This window comes from Rhea americana, unplaced genomic scaffold (genome assembly GCF_003343005.1).
Source record: "Rhea americana isolate MKP2758 unplaced genomic scaffold, rheAme1 scaffold_165, whole genome shotgun sequence".
Classification (NCBI taxonomy): domain Eukaryota; kingdom Metazoa; phylum Chordata; class Aves; order Rheiformes; family Rheidae; genus Rhea; species Rhea americana.
In genome coordinates, this window is record NW_028185761.1 from 444,974 (window position 1) to 459,221 (window position 14,248).

General features: G+C 46.3%; 1 protein-coding gene across 1 annotated transcript in view; it reads right to left on the bottom strand.

Annotated features, from left to right (window-relative positions):
* Nucleotides 1-551: 551 nt before the first annotated feature.
* CAPN5 (calpain 5) overlaps nucleotides 552-14,248 on the bottom strand; it is a 69,581-nt gene continuing 55,884 nt past the window's right edge. The window contains exons 4-13 of the mRNA XM_085300540.1: nucleotides 13,555-13,763; nucleotides 12,579-12,771; nucleotides 11,450-11,643; nucleotides 10,602-10,679; nucleotides 9,897-10,092; nucleotides 8,743-8,865; nucleotides 7,563-7,759; nucleotides 7,077-7,198; nucleotides 4,878-5,014; nucleotides 552-4,552 (exon numbers count right to left, since the gene is read on the bottom strand). Coding sequence (XP_085156666.1) covers nucleotides 4,370-4,552; nucleotides 4,878-5,014; nucleotides 7,077-7,198; nucleotides 7,563-7,759; nucleotides 8,743-8,865; nucleotides 9,897-10,092; nucleotides 10,602-10,679; nucleotides 11,450-11,643; nucleotides 12,579-12,771; nucleotides 13,555-13,763 — 1,632 coding nt within the window. The 3' untranslated portion in view covers nucleotides 552-4,369. The remainder of the gene's footprint in view (nucleotides 4,553-4,877; nucleotides 5,015-7,076; nucleotides 7,199-7,562; nucleotides 7,760-8,742; nucleotides 8,866-9,896; nucleotides 10,093-10,601; nucleotides 10,680-11,449; nucleotides 11,644-12,578; nucleotides 12,772-13,554; nucleotides 13,764-14,248) is intronic.

Here is a 14,248-nt window from a genome sequence, read left to right on the forward strand (position 1 = left end):
CTCCTTCTCCTAAAGGTTTGGGCATGAACTTTGTTCCAGGGTATGATCCCAAGAGCAGGAGGAGCTAGAAGGGTTCCCCTACCCCACAATTAAAAAGAGTCTTTCTGGATGCCTTTTGTCTTTTCTGGGGATCCCAACGACAGGCTGTAGATGAGTGCAGCTTCTCTGTACTAGAAACACCTCTAGTACAGGCAACTCTAGTGTACAGGCATCATGGGCTAGAAGAAGAGGGGAATACAATCCTGAAGCCAGCAGGGCTGGAGACTCCTGGCGGGGGGGGGGGGGGGGAGTATGAGGTATGGGATGCACCAGGTTTACACCCAGAGGAGGCGACCCTTTTCCTCCCATGGCTTTGCCCCATGGCGAGTGAACACAGATGGGTGTAACCTGGCATGAAGCTTTCCTGCAGTTTGCCTTGCTGCAGCCTCAAAGTCCACAGAGAAAATCATTCAAATGGAGTTTACTGAATTAAGTAATAAAAGGGCTCTGCAGAGCCATCTTGTGCCTATCCAAAGCTTTCTRGAAGAACACAGCAGTTTAAAGGGATGGAGTCTGAATAAAATATTCACAATTTATTTATAGGAGGTTTACAGCTGTACAGTGTTGGCTTTCTGTTTGGACCACTCTCTGATCTTGTGCAGCGTGACACTTCAGTGCCTTTGGAGATGAAGACATTGATAAACWGTTTTAACATGCATATGTCACAAAACAGATTTAACAGAGTGTAATGACAGTTTTTTGTGACTAACGAAACAATTAACAAAAGAAACAGGCAATAAATCAGAGATATGTCCCACACCATCCATGGGGGACTGAAGAGTGATAAGTGGATCCTCCCATCCTTCAGATAAAAAGACTTGAATATTTCTGTCTGCTTAATTGAAATAGAAAAGACATCAACATTAGCAAAGGCAGGTTGCCTTCCCCAACCTGCTTTAAAAACAAGACATAAAAAATGCAACAAAGGCAATTTTTGTTACACTCTTGGAATTAAGGGGAAAAGAATGTGTCTAGTCTAACTTAAAGTTTTCCTTTTTAAAAATGGGGAGAAAAAGGGACAAAACTATTATTAAGACATTTTGGTCCTGATATAATATGTTATTTTTTATAAAAAAGGGCTACTAAAAAACTGCCTTTCCTCTCATTATGGCTTGATTCTCTGTAGGAAGGAAGGAGATTGGCACAGTTATTGGGGAAGCCCCCTCCTCAGTAAGCTCCAGCACTGTTCCTCGGGGCTTACGGTGCTTCTTGACAAGAGTAAGGGCAYTCCTTGGCCAAATGCCTCTAGCTTGCTGAAGCTATCGATAGCCTAATTTCCTGAGAAAACAAGGCTAATGCAGGTGTACTTGCTACATCCATCTGCCTATGATGGTGCATCATTGATCCCTGTCACAGTAGCTTTTTAGGTTGATTTCAGCTCAATTTGCTAGCGAGAAAAGCTCTCAGAGGCTCAGATTTCCCAAAGATTCACAAATTGGGTAGCTGGGTTGGCACCAGAGATTGTGCATTAACTGAAGAAAAGGCTGCAGTATGAGCCTGCTATTAGATGCAAAAAAATCRGGAGAATGAGACTTCTAAATGCCCTCAAAGCAAGAAAAGCTTCAGTTGGAATTAGCAATCTCCCCTGAGGTCAACTCACAGYCTGATGGACCAGGGATGCTCAAGGTACGACTTCTCACAAGATCCCTTGTATTGAGGGYGCTCTCGGTCCCTGTCCCTTGTCATCACAGCATCTTCCCACATTGCCCCTTGCCCCCACAGCTCCTCTGTAAAGGCAGCTGGAAGAGCYGGGAGGGAGCTTCAAAACTTTCCTGCACCAGGGATGAGAACACGTCTACTTCYAGCTTAAAAGTATTCGTGGCTGGTGTATTCTCATTCCTTCCTGCGATGTTCTGTCTTACCTAAATAGCTCTTCTCCCTCCCAGGTGAGATATTTTTAGGCACCCCATTCCCTCGTACCTCTCTCTGTGAGCACAACCCTGTGAGGTCTTCTCCTAAGACAAGGTCCCCAATCCATAAAGCAGAGACATTGGTTTTGGCCCATCAGTGCTGCTTCCAGTTATTTTCAGTGATTAGCTCCCCTCCCCCCAACAATGGGATTAAATCAAAATAATTCTGAATAAGAGGGCTGCYCAAATTCAAGGATTTGGTTTGACCTTTGCAGGGGTCAAGACATTGTTTTACCAAACCGAGTACATTTGAGCCAATTCTGAAAGCTACCAAACTGATCCAGGTCCCAGTGATGGCAACAGGAGTCAGAACGTGYGCAACACAAGCCAGGAAAAATTGATATGCAGAAAGAGCATCCTKTGGGCCACTGCCTGCCTCTAAGTCCTGCAAAATAGACCTAAGAAAAGGAGCAATTTGATCAACAACATAATTCAAACCCACCAGAGATGAACATCTAAACTCTGAAAATGAGGAAAGGAAAACCTGCAAAAATCCATTAAGTTGTACTGTACACTTCTTGATGCACCAAGAATTGAACTGGCAGCTAACCTGATTTTGTAGATCATGTTACAGACCTAGCAGATCTTTATGGAATTAAAACCAAAACCCAAACCAACAGCCTTATACAGCACAAACATTGACATTTAGTAGGACAGACAGAAACTCTGCTCTCTGTGATAAAAGAAGGCATACATATTAACCTGTCYTTGCAGATAAATTCTGCTTAGGTAAGAATTTACTGAGACTGCCTTGTACCGATTTTAAGAAGCTGTTTACAGGAAGCATTACATCATGTGTATTCCCTTCCCCTTGCATGCAGGTGACTGCAGAAGATTTGGTTCATACAAAATCATTTACATCTGACAGAAAATCCCTTAACTTGCACCATTTCAAAAGGCACATGAAAAAAAAAAAAAAAACAAACCCTAAACAACAAAATAAAAACACCTTGAAACCTGCCTTGACCAGCTACTGAAAGGACAGCCAAGGGTCTGCGACTTTGCTTATCTGGGATGGTTTTATAAGAAGCCAGATTCTGCCACCCAGTGGAAAAAGCAGGATGAACCCAGTATTCATTGCAAACAAGGCACAGAGCATGGCCCTAGATACAGGACTGCTCAGTCCCTGAAGATGCACTGGGGTTGTGCTTGTGAGACTGGATCTAGTCCAATGCAGCTAATTCTCCAGGCCCTCAGGCCAGAAATTAAAGTGAGAGATGTGCACTGACACTAGTACTACATAAATATGCCCAGCRTTTTCAGGCTGCACTGGGAGCAGTGCTCCTCTTCTTTCCTTTAGCACAAACTAACATCCTAGTGTTTTTTATAAGAATTTGGGAAAGCGAGGCACAGAGAAATGACGCACTGGAATATGTATGCAGCAGCAAAGATTAAGCCCTGTCAGAGAAAGCTCCCCAACCCCTGGACCTGCTGCTCTGGCCTTCAGAGGAACCACTCTCTTCCTCTTCTCTGAATGCTGAATATCCATAGCAGACTTACGCCTGTGACAATCCACCCCGGCGATGGGGCTCTGTCATCTCTCCTGCACTCAGCAAAAGGCTGGGCTCAGTCTGTAGGGATGGAGACTGCATGGAGCGATGGAGACAGCAGGCACCAAGGCAGTTCAATAGGCACATGCAGAAGACCAGCACAACTCAAAAACTGACCCTGGAGAACTGTTGTCCAGCTATGTCTGTTGGTGGCTTTGTACCTTTAGAGAGGCGTCGGGCTAAACAGGGCTTGTGTGAGACAGTTGATCCATAAAATGATAGAGCCTTTAGTCTTGTTTAATAGCAGGATAGCTTTGYCCCTGTTAATTGGGATTTGGGACTGTGGGAATGGCCTGGTGCTTCTTCTTTCCAGATGCTGTGTGTTAACCTGTATCCAGAAAACGTCCAAAAGCCTCAGTCCATTTTTACACTTGGCCATCTCTTTTCCTGAGATGCCTCCGCAGATAAGCAACTGAATGGCGGTTCACTGGAAATGACTCTCCATACACTAGTCTAAAATTAAGTAGACACATTGAGGGTGCACAGAAGTGCCTGGTGGAACTGCAGTGGATACGCGTGTGCGTGGTGGCATGTGCATGCCAGCCCCRTGTAAACAAACAGCACCATGGCATCCTGCTCCGGCTGTCAGAACACACAGCGTGCCCACAGCGATCCCACGGGACACATGGTGGTGGTGTGGGCTGTGGAAGACGAAAGTCAAAGAATCATTTTGGTTCCTCCAAAAGGCACCATTTTTTTGAACATTGAAAACACAAGATTGGCTCTGTTGAGTGCAATGCATGCGTAGGTCATATACACTTGCAGGTGGTATATATGCTCTGTGTGTATATATTTATATATGTGTGTGAGAGTATGCATATATATGTATAAATATACATATGTGGCACTAGAAGAAGAGTCCTTGAGGATTTAGACATTAGTGAGGATGTTACTACTGAGCAGCCTCACAGCGATGGTTCCGGGAAGATCATTTGATCTCCTGTTCCCCTTGTCCTGGAGATGCAGTGTGTGCACTGACTGTCGGTCACTGGGATCCCCCGTGAGTGCCACTTGGCCCAAGAACTCATCACTTATTAAGCTGTGGTTCCAGATCTGGAGAAACAAAACAGACAGGAGGGCAGTTCCTTGCAGCCAACCTTCCCGTACTGGGGAAGAGATGAGGTTACTGGGGGCACGTTCTGAGCTGGAGCTGTGGAGGTGGTTGAAGGTGTGGATTTCACTCTGCAGCTGAGGGGCTAAGGACATGGACTCATGGTTGCTGGGGCTCAGCTGCAACGGTAACTGGCTAAGCTACATGAGTTGACTGCGCTCAGCCATGGGAAACAGATCTGCTGCAGAGGGCTTAAGCATGAGGAAAGAGTGGATAGGGAGGTCTGAGTGAGTCGGGCTCTCAGATGACTGCTCATCTGTCGAGTACCTGAACAATGATAGGTTGTCCTGGCTTCTTGCGGTAGAAGAGACCTTTCACATCAAATTCTGGAGCCACTGTGTTTTTCTTCACCGGTGAACGAACCTTTTCCCCTTCACATTTTATGATCACATAAGGGTCAGCTCCTAGGGAAAGATAAGGGAATTTATGCTTTGTTTTAACTATTGTAATTCCTCAGAGCCTTYTTCCAGAGGTCCTGTCTAGCAGTTTTCCTCCATACCCCACCAGAGAAAATGGGTATTTATCAGAAAGTTCAAGATAGTTTAGAGATTTTCAAACCATAGCTGGAAGCTACCTGAGCTTCCAAGAGACAGAAAAGCAGTCCCTCATTAGTCAGTACTTCTGCCTTACAAAGCAAGTGCAGATTCTGGGAATTTCAGTAGAGAATGAGTTACTGCTATGGAAATTTAATTGCCAGATTGCATTTTCTCATTGTGGGCTTTAGTGGACATGACGGAAACACAGACCAGGTGGATGTGTTTTCTTGTCCAAGGGCAGAGTGGGAACAAGGAGGAACAAATAACTCCCTTCTGGAGGCCAGGAACTCAACCTCCTCTCTAATTGCCAGACCACCTCCTCATTTTCTCCTTGCAACGTCCATGGCTCCCCTGGCGAGACGCAGCTGCTGGATTTCACAGCTGTTTTTCCAAACCAGTCTTGTCTTTTGGGATGTCTAATGAAATCCTCATATTCCACCATCTGGAGCTAAATTCCAGTCTGTAAATCATTATTTCCAAAGTAGTCTGAAAGGACTGGGCTGGGAGATGGGAGAGATGCAATTGCACTGGAAACCACAAAACCAGCAGGTTGCTGGCTGTGGGAGCAGAACAGCTGGAACATAGCTGGGAAAAGCCATTCCTGGGGGCATTTTCCTGAAAACATATTTTATGGCTGCAGGATCCCTGTCTGAAGGACAGAAAGATAAATCTTSTTTCTATGAAGAATTTAGATACTTCTGGCTACAGATCTCCCTACACTGTTACAGGTACACCGAGCTATTGTGRGTAACCTGAGAAAAATCAGTCTACCCAGGGCAAGATTTACCCCCCTCAAATACCAGACAGGAATGGAGGACTCCCTTTGTGGCATCTGATAAGGAAGGAAATTGGTAGTATGTGCTCTCGGATAGATCCTGCTCATTACCTCCAGGGCTCCAGTGATATGCTGTGTAGCTTATAAGCTTGGAATAAATATATATATATTTAAATTAAAATTTTAATTCACATTTTAAAATTTAATTTTTCATTTTTTAATATTAAATATGTCTAAAAAGTGCTGGCATAATCCTTGACACATTCAGACCCATATGCTTGGCTCAGAAGAGGGGAAAGAAAAKCTAGGGTCTGGTCCATTCCCATTGTGAAGAGGCATTTGCTTCTCTAATCACAGCCTCTGGACTTTCCTCCTCTACTCCAATGATCTTCCRGTGCAAGTCATCACTACCACTGGGTTTCTCGGTCCAGATGCTCCAYGAGTACTGAACATGGAGCTCTTGCCATGAGCTTCTGTATGGCTGCAGGACACAGGATTGGCATGGTACAGAATGTCTTTCATTCAGGAAAAATGTTGTCTCTCAAAATTGCGTCAGAGCATGGACCATAAAAATGACTCTTTRGAGACTGAGGCAGAGGGAGACAAACAGTGTGCTATGCTGACAGTAGCTGAAATCATCTCAGTGTGGCTCTKCAGAGCTACGTAGAGCAGGATTCAGAGAAAATAAAGGCAGAGGTCCTTGACCCRTGCCATCCCACAGCAAGCTCAACTTAACCTATCCCTTACCAATAGTTCAGCTTCCCCCTCACACATCGCCCTACTCCATTGCTTCTCACTCCTTCATGTTAAAAAGTTTTTAAATAAGATTTCTGACTTTCACAACTGCTCCTACTCAGTAGGAAAGCCTAGATCTTTATAGGACTACTGTCAAGAGCTTTGGTGAAGTTGTGGGAGTGTCTCCTAAGAACCCTAGCCAACAGCTTAAATGTAACAGCTCCCAGATCATGTCCACACCAAGGAGTTTGATATTGATAGTCCATGGCCCTTCTCCTCTGACAGCCAGACTCCTTCAATGAAGGAGTATCTGAAGATAAAGCAAATCCCAGTCACCTCCCATCTCATGAAATCACCCATATCTTTTCTCACTGAAAACCATCTCCTCTGTGACCAGACAACAGGCAAGGAAAGTTGTACCTCCTTGGGTCTCCTGGTTCTTGAGCCCAGTTGCGCCAAGGACGTGGATCTGCGACACCACTTGTGGATAGCCACACATCCCACTCCAGCAGGTGTGTGGAGGCTCATCCAGCGTCAGTTCTCTGCCAGGGGAGAAATATGCTGCCTTTGTGAGGTGCTCATCCTTACCCSATGGGCAAGTCTGAGCATTTGCTCTAGTGGGAGGGATGGACTATACACCAGCCCCTGCCAGATTCTGCACTCCACCTCCAAATTCCTTCTCATCTTAGAGTGAGGGGTGCTCTACCAAGCCATGCTTGGTAGCTTCTCTGCATGACTGTGATGAGAGCTGTAAATGTGCCCTGTCTCTTGGCCACTCTTCAAAAGAAGTCAAATGTCAGCTCTAGGCAAGACTATGACCAATCCCAAACAGAACAAGCATATATCAAAAGCACAGGGATCTCTCCAAATGACTAGTTCCTCCCCACCATCATTCTTGCTCCTTACCGGCAATCTGAAGGCACATCTGTGAAAATCCTGAGAAGGAACTCGCCTGTGTGACCAGGGTCGAAGGTGGTGGGRATGATGACGTAACGGCCTTCCTTCAGGTCTGTTCTCAGGAAGACGCTGCGGGAGTTGATGTAAATGGAGCTGGCCACTTTCTGCTGCAGGGTGTGCATCCGATAGTTCCTGTTCAGCTCAACCTGAGCAGAGACCACAGTGTGACCATCAGCAGCATGTTAAGTGCCAACATATTGGTATCCAACCTGCAAGGATCCCACAGAGATAGCTGGAGAGTCAGCACAATGGTCCCAACTGGGTCAGATGGAGAATAAGCTTGGATGTAGCTCTCTCACTTCTGTTGGATCAAAGACTTGTTCACTGTTACATCGCTGCCTGGCACCAAGGTCCCAGCAAGCAACACAAGAGGATCAGTCTAATGGATTTCAACACTTGGAGGTACAGACAAACTATTGCTTTTAGCAGRGAAAACCTGCCTGCACTGTCACTGCCAATCTGAAATCTTTACTACACTGAAGAGTTTGGACGGAGTGTCAGTCTCTTCCCTACCTCTGTAGCCTCCAATGTCAGACACRATTATACTAGGCAGCAACATACTCATGTTACTTATTATGCTCAGATGATTTAACACTCCAGATTTGTAGAAAATCTCGTTCAATATGAATGAAGAAAGCTTTTTCCTGACAAACTGTGGTGTAGTAAGGAAATTGTAATCCTTTCTGGGGATTGTATCAGCCGAAGGAAGTGTGAACCAGGTGAGGGTTTTGGGTGCAAGGTGGAACCTGTGCTCRGAGATGGGGAGAGAGGAGATAAGAGCTACAGTCCCTATGCATGGATGCCCTAAAGCACAACCCAGGCAGGTGTCAGGAGTTGATGCCTGTTCTTGTCCATCTTTCTCCCTTACTCTGATGATTTAACTGTTTTTTACCAAGACAGAGCAGGAACTGTTCCCCATATACTTTTTCAGACATAGTCTTTATGTCTTTATGTAGCTATCTCTTCACTATCACTTGAAGGATTGCAGGGTGGGCTGAAGGTACACCACAGGCAACCAGTGTAATGATTAAATGCATGATACCAGTTGTCATGCAGGACTGGGATATCACTCCACCTCTAACATATCTACCGGGGGGTTTCTAGCCAGCATGAAGGATTCATGGTCTACCTTATGGATATCAAAGCCTATGGCCAAATTCTCGCCTTTGCCCTCTTTGCGGCTGGTCCTTTTTGGCTTCTGCTGGATGGAGATCAGTACTTCATCTTCTGCCTTCTTAACATCAAACACGTACTAGAAGCAAAAGGAGGAAGGTAAGGGAGGCGTTCTACTAAGACAGGAGCACTGGGCATGGGTGCGATGGACACACAATGGAGTTAACCTCAGCTTCTCCCCACCAGCCTCRCTGCAAGGACAACCTGGCTTCAGCTCCAGCATTAAGACCCTGCACCCACTGCTCTTGGGACTTGGCACCATCTTACCAAGCCAGAGACCCCTTTGGTCCATCTTATAAAAAACTGGCAAATCCAGGGCTGGTGGCTGAATTGCCCTGCAGGATCCAAGGAGTCTAGATGYAGTCTAGTATCAAAGCATTTCACCCCTTGCAGTCTGCCACAAAAGTCCATCAAAGGCATGGAAAAGGGGACTGATGTTAACAGAGACCTAAGAAGCATAGGAAGGCTAACACACAGCTGGAAGCAGAGGACAACCTTCCCACATCCATGATGACAGCTTCTACAATGGACCAGACTGTCCTCCATCTACTTGTCAGGGCTAACAGGAACTTGTCTTGCATGTTACTGAGAATCCTAGTTCAGAGCAGGCCAGAATAGCTTGTTCCAGGAGATTAACTCGAGGGCAAGGCCTTTTCTGAAAGTCCAGTTAGAAGAAATGTCCCAAGAGGCTACATCTGTCCTAGTAAATATAACAGCATCAAGGTTTGAACAAAGGAACTGGAATTTGATCATCTGGATATCTATATTGCTAGAAATGGGTCCTGGTTCTGGTTGACTAACACCAGCTAACACTCTCCCACATCCACATCATGGTACAGTTTGAAGTCTGCTTGTGCCAGGGGCTCTCTACACTAAGGACTTGGATGCAGTTTCTCTGTTAACAGGRATAAGATTAAGAGTGTTGGTTTGGATGTTGGTCATGCTGTGCCTGGGATCTCAGTCAGAAAATGGTCCTGGACACAGTTAATTTACTAGTACAGAGGTAGCATTGAGTCTAGTAGCTGTTTTGGCCTTCTAGGTCCCTGTAGGAGACTTAAAGCCCTGGAAGTATGTGTGAGGCTCTGGAAGGCCCTCTGCTCTGTGACTCACTTGTGGGTTTTGCAGAAAGGTGTCCTTGTGGTTGATGCAGCCTCCAGAGCGGTTCTTCAAGGGGTCTTCACTTCTTGTCCATGCCCCACGTAGCACTGCCTCCTCCCAGGTCTTGTGGATGCTCAGATAGGATGTGTTGATGAGACGGCACTTGATGATGTCTGTGAAGTATTTGCAGAAGTCTTCAAAGGTCATCCTAAGACAGCAAAGGGCAGAGCTGTGTTGTACTGTTCCCTTCCTCTGGGAAGGAAATTTCTGCAGGGAATTTCTTGATTATCTGCTCTGGAGAGCCCACRTGGAGGTAGTCTCTGATGGCAGATGACAAACAAAAGGGATAGCAATACCTTTCTGCATGAATGCAGTGAACTCCTTCAGTTCAAGTAATAGCACCATATGTTTTTGGAGTGGGAGGAGTAGAGTGGTGGCCCTTCCTCCACTTATGGGTACACTTTGTATTGAATTGTGTACCTGCGAGTCTATTAGCACATTCATACCATTGCCACAGGACACTTCAAGTGCCCTAGTAAAAGGGACCACAACCATTTAAAGCTAATTATGGGCTCAAGGAACATGTTTCACTAAAGATTCCAGAGCTTGGGTGGCCCTTTGCTCTGGATAACTGGTGTATGGAAATGACTCTTACCCCTCATGGGGTGGGAGCACTTTCTTGACACGGCTCATGCGGGGAACCCATTAGGGACTCACCAGAACTCTCCATCATCTTCCACCGTCATTCCCATCTTCTCTCTCTCACTTTTGCTTATTTTCTGCCACTCCTCAGAGCTATGGGAAGAATGCATGATCATTACTGTGAGGGCAAGGGGACATACAGGAATTCAAGGGGCTACTTTGCCTTAGTAGGATCTGTCAAGGGCATGAAGCCTACATAAAGCTCATGCCATGCAACAGGCCTTTAGACCAGAGAAAGGGGTGCAGGCTTGTCCTCAGGGATGGCATAAACTAATCCAGTCTCTGCACTGGTCTTTTTAGCACATTTTTCCAAAGATGGGCGGAATGCAGTATGACTTGGTGCTTTAACTTTCCTCCTGACCACTGTAGCTGGACCCATCTCAGCCAGATTTTGTTTGGCTGCTGCTGTCTCAAATGTTGTGATTCTGGCCAAAGGCTCTGGCCCTTGTTTCATATGGCCTCATGTCCCATAGCAGTCAGTGGTGCCAGAAGCCTCCTATGCTGAGTACTATTTTGGTTGGAATAGGATTGAGAGCACAAAGCTGAGCTACAACCATYCTTTATCTTGTATGAAAATGCTGGTGATTTCACCACAACAACCACTAGAACCTCAATGACACAAAGAAAGCTTTGCAAGCTCAGCTACCCTCTTACAACCCTAATGCAAGGGCTGTATCTACCCTAGCAAAACAGCAGGGCTAGGTCATGTGTTGAAGCAGCAACCCACAACTGCCCCTAYAATGGCAATGTCCATGTAGGACACTACTGGAGTGGATGTAGCCAAACTGACTTACACCTCAAGGCTTGCTTTAGCCCAACCTTCTCCATCAAAAGCAGGCAATGATGTTGCTTGCCCTACTCACGTGTCACTCCAAGGGCCGTTCCACTCCCGCTCACCCCATGGGTTGCGCATGCGGATCATGTCCAGCTTCTCTGACTTGAAGAAGGACATCAGGCCATGCCCTAGGCGGACCTTCCGCACATCCGTCACCGCGTATGCATGGCCCTTCACCAGCCCACATGCCAGGCGGGCCTCCATGTCTGCTGCTGACGTAGCCTGGGCAAGGAGACACAGATGGTGCTCATATCAGAGCAGACGTGATTGCWTTTGCTTGCACCCTGGTTGCCGCTTTGAATTTCAGCTTTTGCCTTCATAGAGCTCTCTATCTTGGCTATAGGGAGGGCAATTACCTGGCAGGGACTGGGATGAAAGAGAGCTCAAGTTTTCCTGTGGATTGTTCTGAGCTGAAAAGAAGAGCACTGTTGCTCAGGGAGAGATAAATATCAGAGAGATAAGTATCATGTGTCATTTTAGATGTTAGATCCTTTCTGGCCCTCACTTGCTGCATGAGATCTCTAAGTTCCCACACTGTCAATCAATACAGCTTATCCTGCTGGTTATACTGAGAGGTCACGCACCCAGTGTTGCGGAGATGTCCACATGCAGACATCTAAATGTCTTACTCTGGAAGTGAATCCTCTCCTAGCATTTAAAGGGTGGTGGGATCAGGGTGGGATCTTGGACACAGAAATAAGAAATAAATAGGCTTTCCATCCAGGCTTGATTTCTTTTATCATCCATAGTAACAAGTAGGAACCCCTAGGCACAATTCATCTGACCTATTTTAGATGTCTCCAACAGGGTAAAATGAACTGTATCCTAAAATGCCTGTTCCCTTCCTTTTGATGAGCTCTGATGTGGACCGTCTGCAACGAGAACATCGATATCTGGTCACACAGCTTCCACCCCCTGCAGAGTGTTTTCAGAGTATGACTCCAGCAGGAGAAGACAGTCTTTCCAGGGATTATCATCTGACARAAGACATTCCATAAAACAGCAGCCAGGTGTGAAAGTGGCTCCAGATCTATCTGCAGAGCCCTGAGCATTTGGGGTGCAGACAGACTTTACAYCATATGCGCAGGGGTCCCAGCCAATAGGACCCTCAGTCTGCCTCCAAGGAGACCCGTGACCATACAGACAATATTGCTTACTTTGATGGAGCAGCTGATGAGGCCTCCTCGGTTGTGCACCTTCAACACGCGCTCAAAGAGGAGGTTCCGCTTGGCTTCATCGGTGGTGTAGTCTCCTTCAGTCAGGTCAATAGGTTCAGAGACCCCACCAGTAAAGTCTACCAGGGCATCAGCTGTGTTGCCTCCATCCAGGGCCTCATAACAGCCTGACAACCTGAAAGAGGGCAAGAAGGATGGAACAACAGCACTAGCTTGACATTTTAAGGGGTCTGGGACAGTTTCTCGGGCAGCTGGGAGAAYAGACATTTGTTGGAAGCCATTCAATGGATGGGAGAGAAAAAAGCAAAACATGGTGAAGAAGCAGTACCTCTGCTGCTTGTAGCATTCTTGTTGTCACAGGACAAAGAAAAGGAAACTCAAAATCCCTGGTATAGCTGTTATTTCAGCCAAAGAGCAGCTGGAGGATATTCTACCTTGAAGACAAATTAAGGCTTGTGAGGACTTTTGACCAAACCCTATACAAGGAAAGGAGAAGGGATGAGGTTGGACATGGAGATCATGTTCATGAATAGCCTTTGGGTAGTATTCTGAGGGATTCTCAATGCGGTACTCTTCCAAAGGTTTGCTTCTAACCTAGAAAACTACTGCTTCCTTGGAAAACAAAACAAAACAAAAMAAAAGACCACATTCTCAGCTCATGTAGGAGGATAGAGATTCCCATTGCCTCCCTGTACCAGCATAAAATTTGACACTTCACAAAGTAACCAGCTACACTAGCACTAAACACCTGCAACTCTGATATGTCATCAGATAACTGGTAAGCTCACAGCATTTCATCACTGGACCTATCATCCAGTGGTGCAAAGCAACTGAGGATATACACAGAGAGAAACTCCTGAGGTGCCCATGTCCTAGTTTGCTCTGCAAACTGCAAAGCCCCACTGCCTTGCAGAGCTAACAGCAGTCATTGGACTCATACTTCTGCCCAGGTACCTACTTGGCATAAGCTTTCTCCACCAAAGCACACCAGAACTCGTTCCTGGAGTTGGAATGGCAGTAGATRAGCTGATTATGGAGTGTGGGCAGGCGGTCATCTATCACCACATCCAGCCATTGACCAAAGCGCCAGAATTGGAAGTGAAAAATCCCCRCATAACTCTCAGGTTTCTCAGGGTTCCACTCCTGCTCCTTCCAGTCTGGAATGACCTGTGGGGAGAAGACAGTGGAAAGACACGAATCCACATTATTTCTCTTTCTAAATGTCATTCTTATCCTGGAACTAATGTAGAGAACATCACAGAGAATCACAGAATGGTTGAGTTTGGAAGGGACCTCTAGAGATCATAGAATCATAGAATCAGTAAGGTTGGAAGGGACCTCTGGAGATCATCTAGGCCAACCTCCCTGCTCAAACAGGGTCACCTACAGCATGGTAGACAGGGTTGCATCCAGGTGGGCCTTGAAGATCTCCAGAGAAGGAGACTCCACAAYCTCTCGGGGCAACCTGGTCCAGAGCTCTGTCACTCTCACAGGGAAGAAATTCCCCCTCACGGTCAGGCAGATCTTCCTGTGCTTCAATTTCTGCACATTGCCTCTTGTCTGTCACATGGGACAACTGAAAAGAGTTTGTCCCCGTCTCCTTGACACCCTCCCTTCAGGTACTTGTACACATTGATCAGATCCCCCCTCAG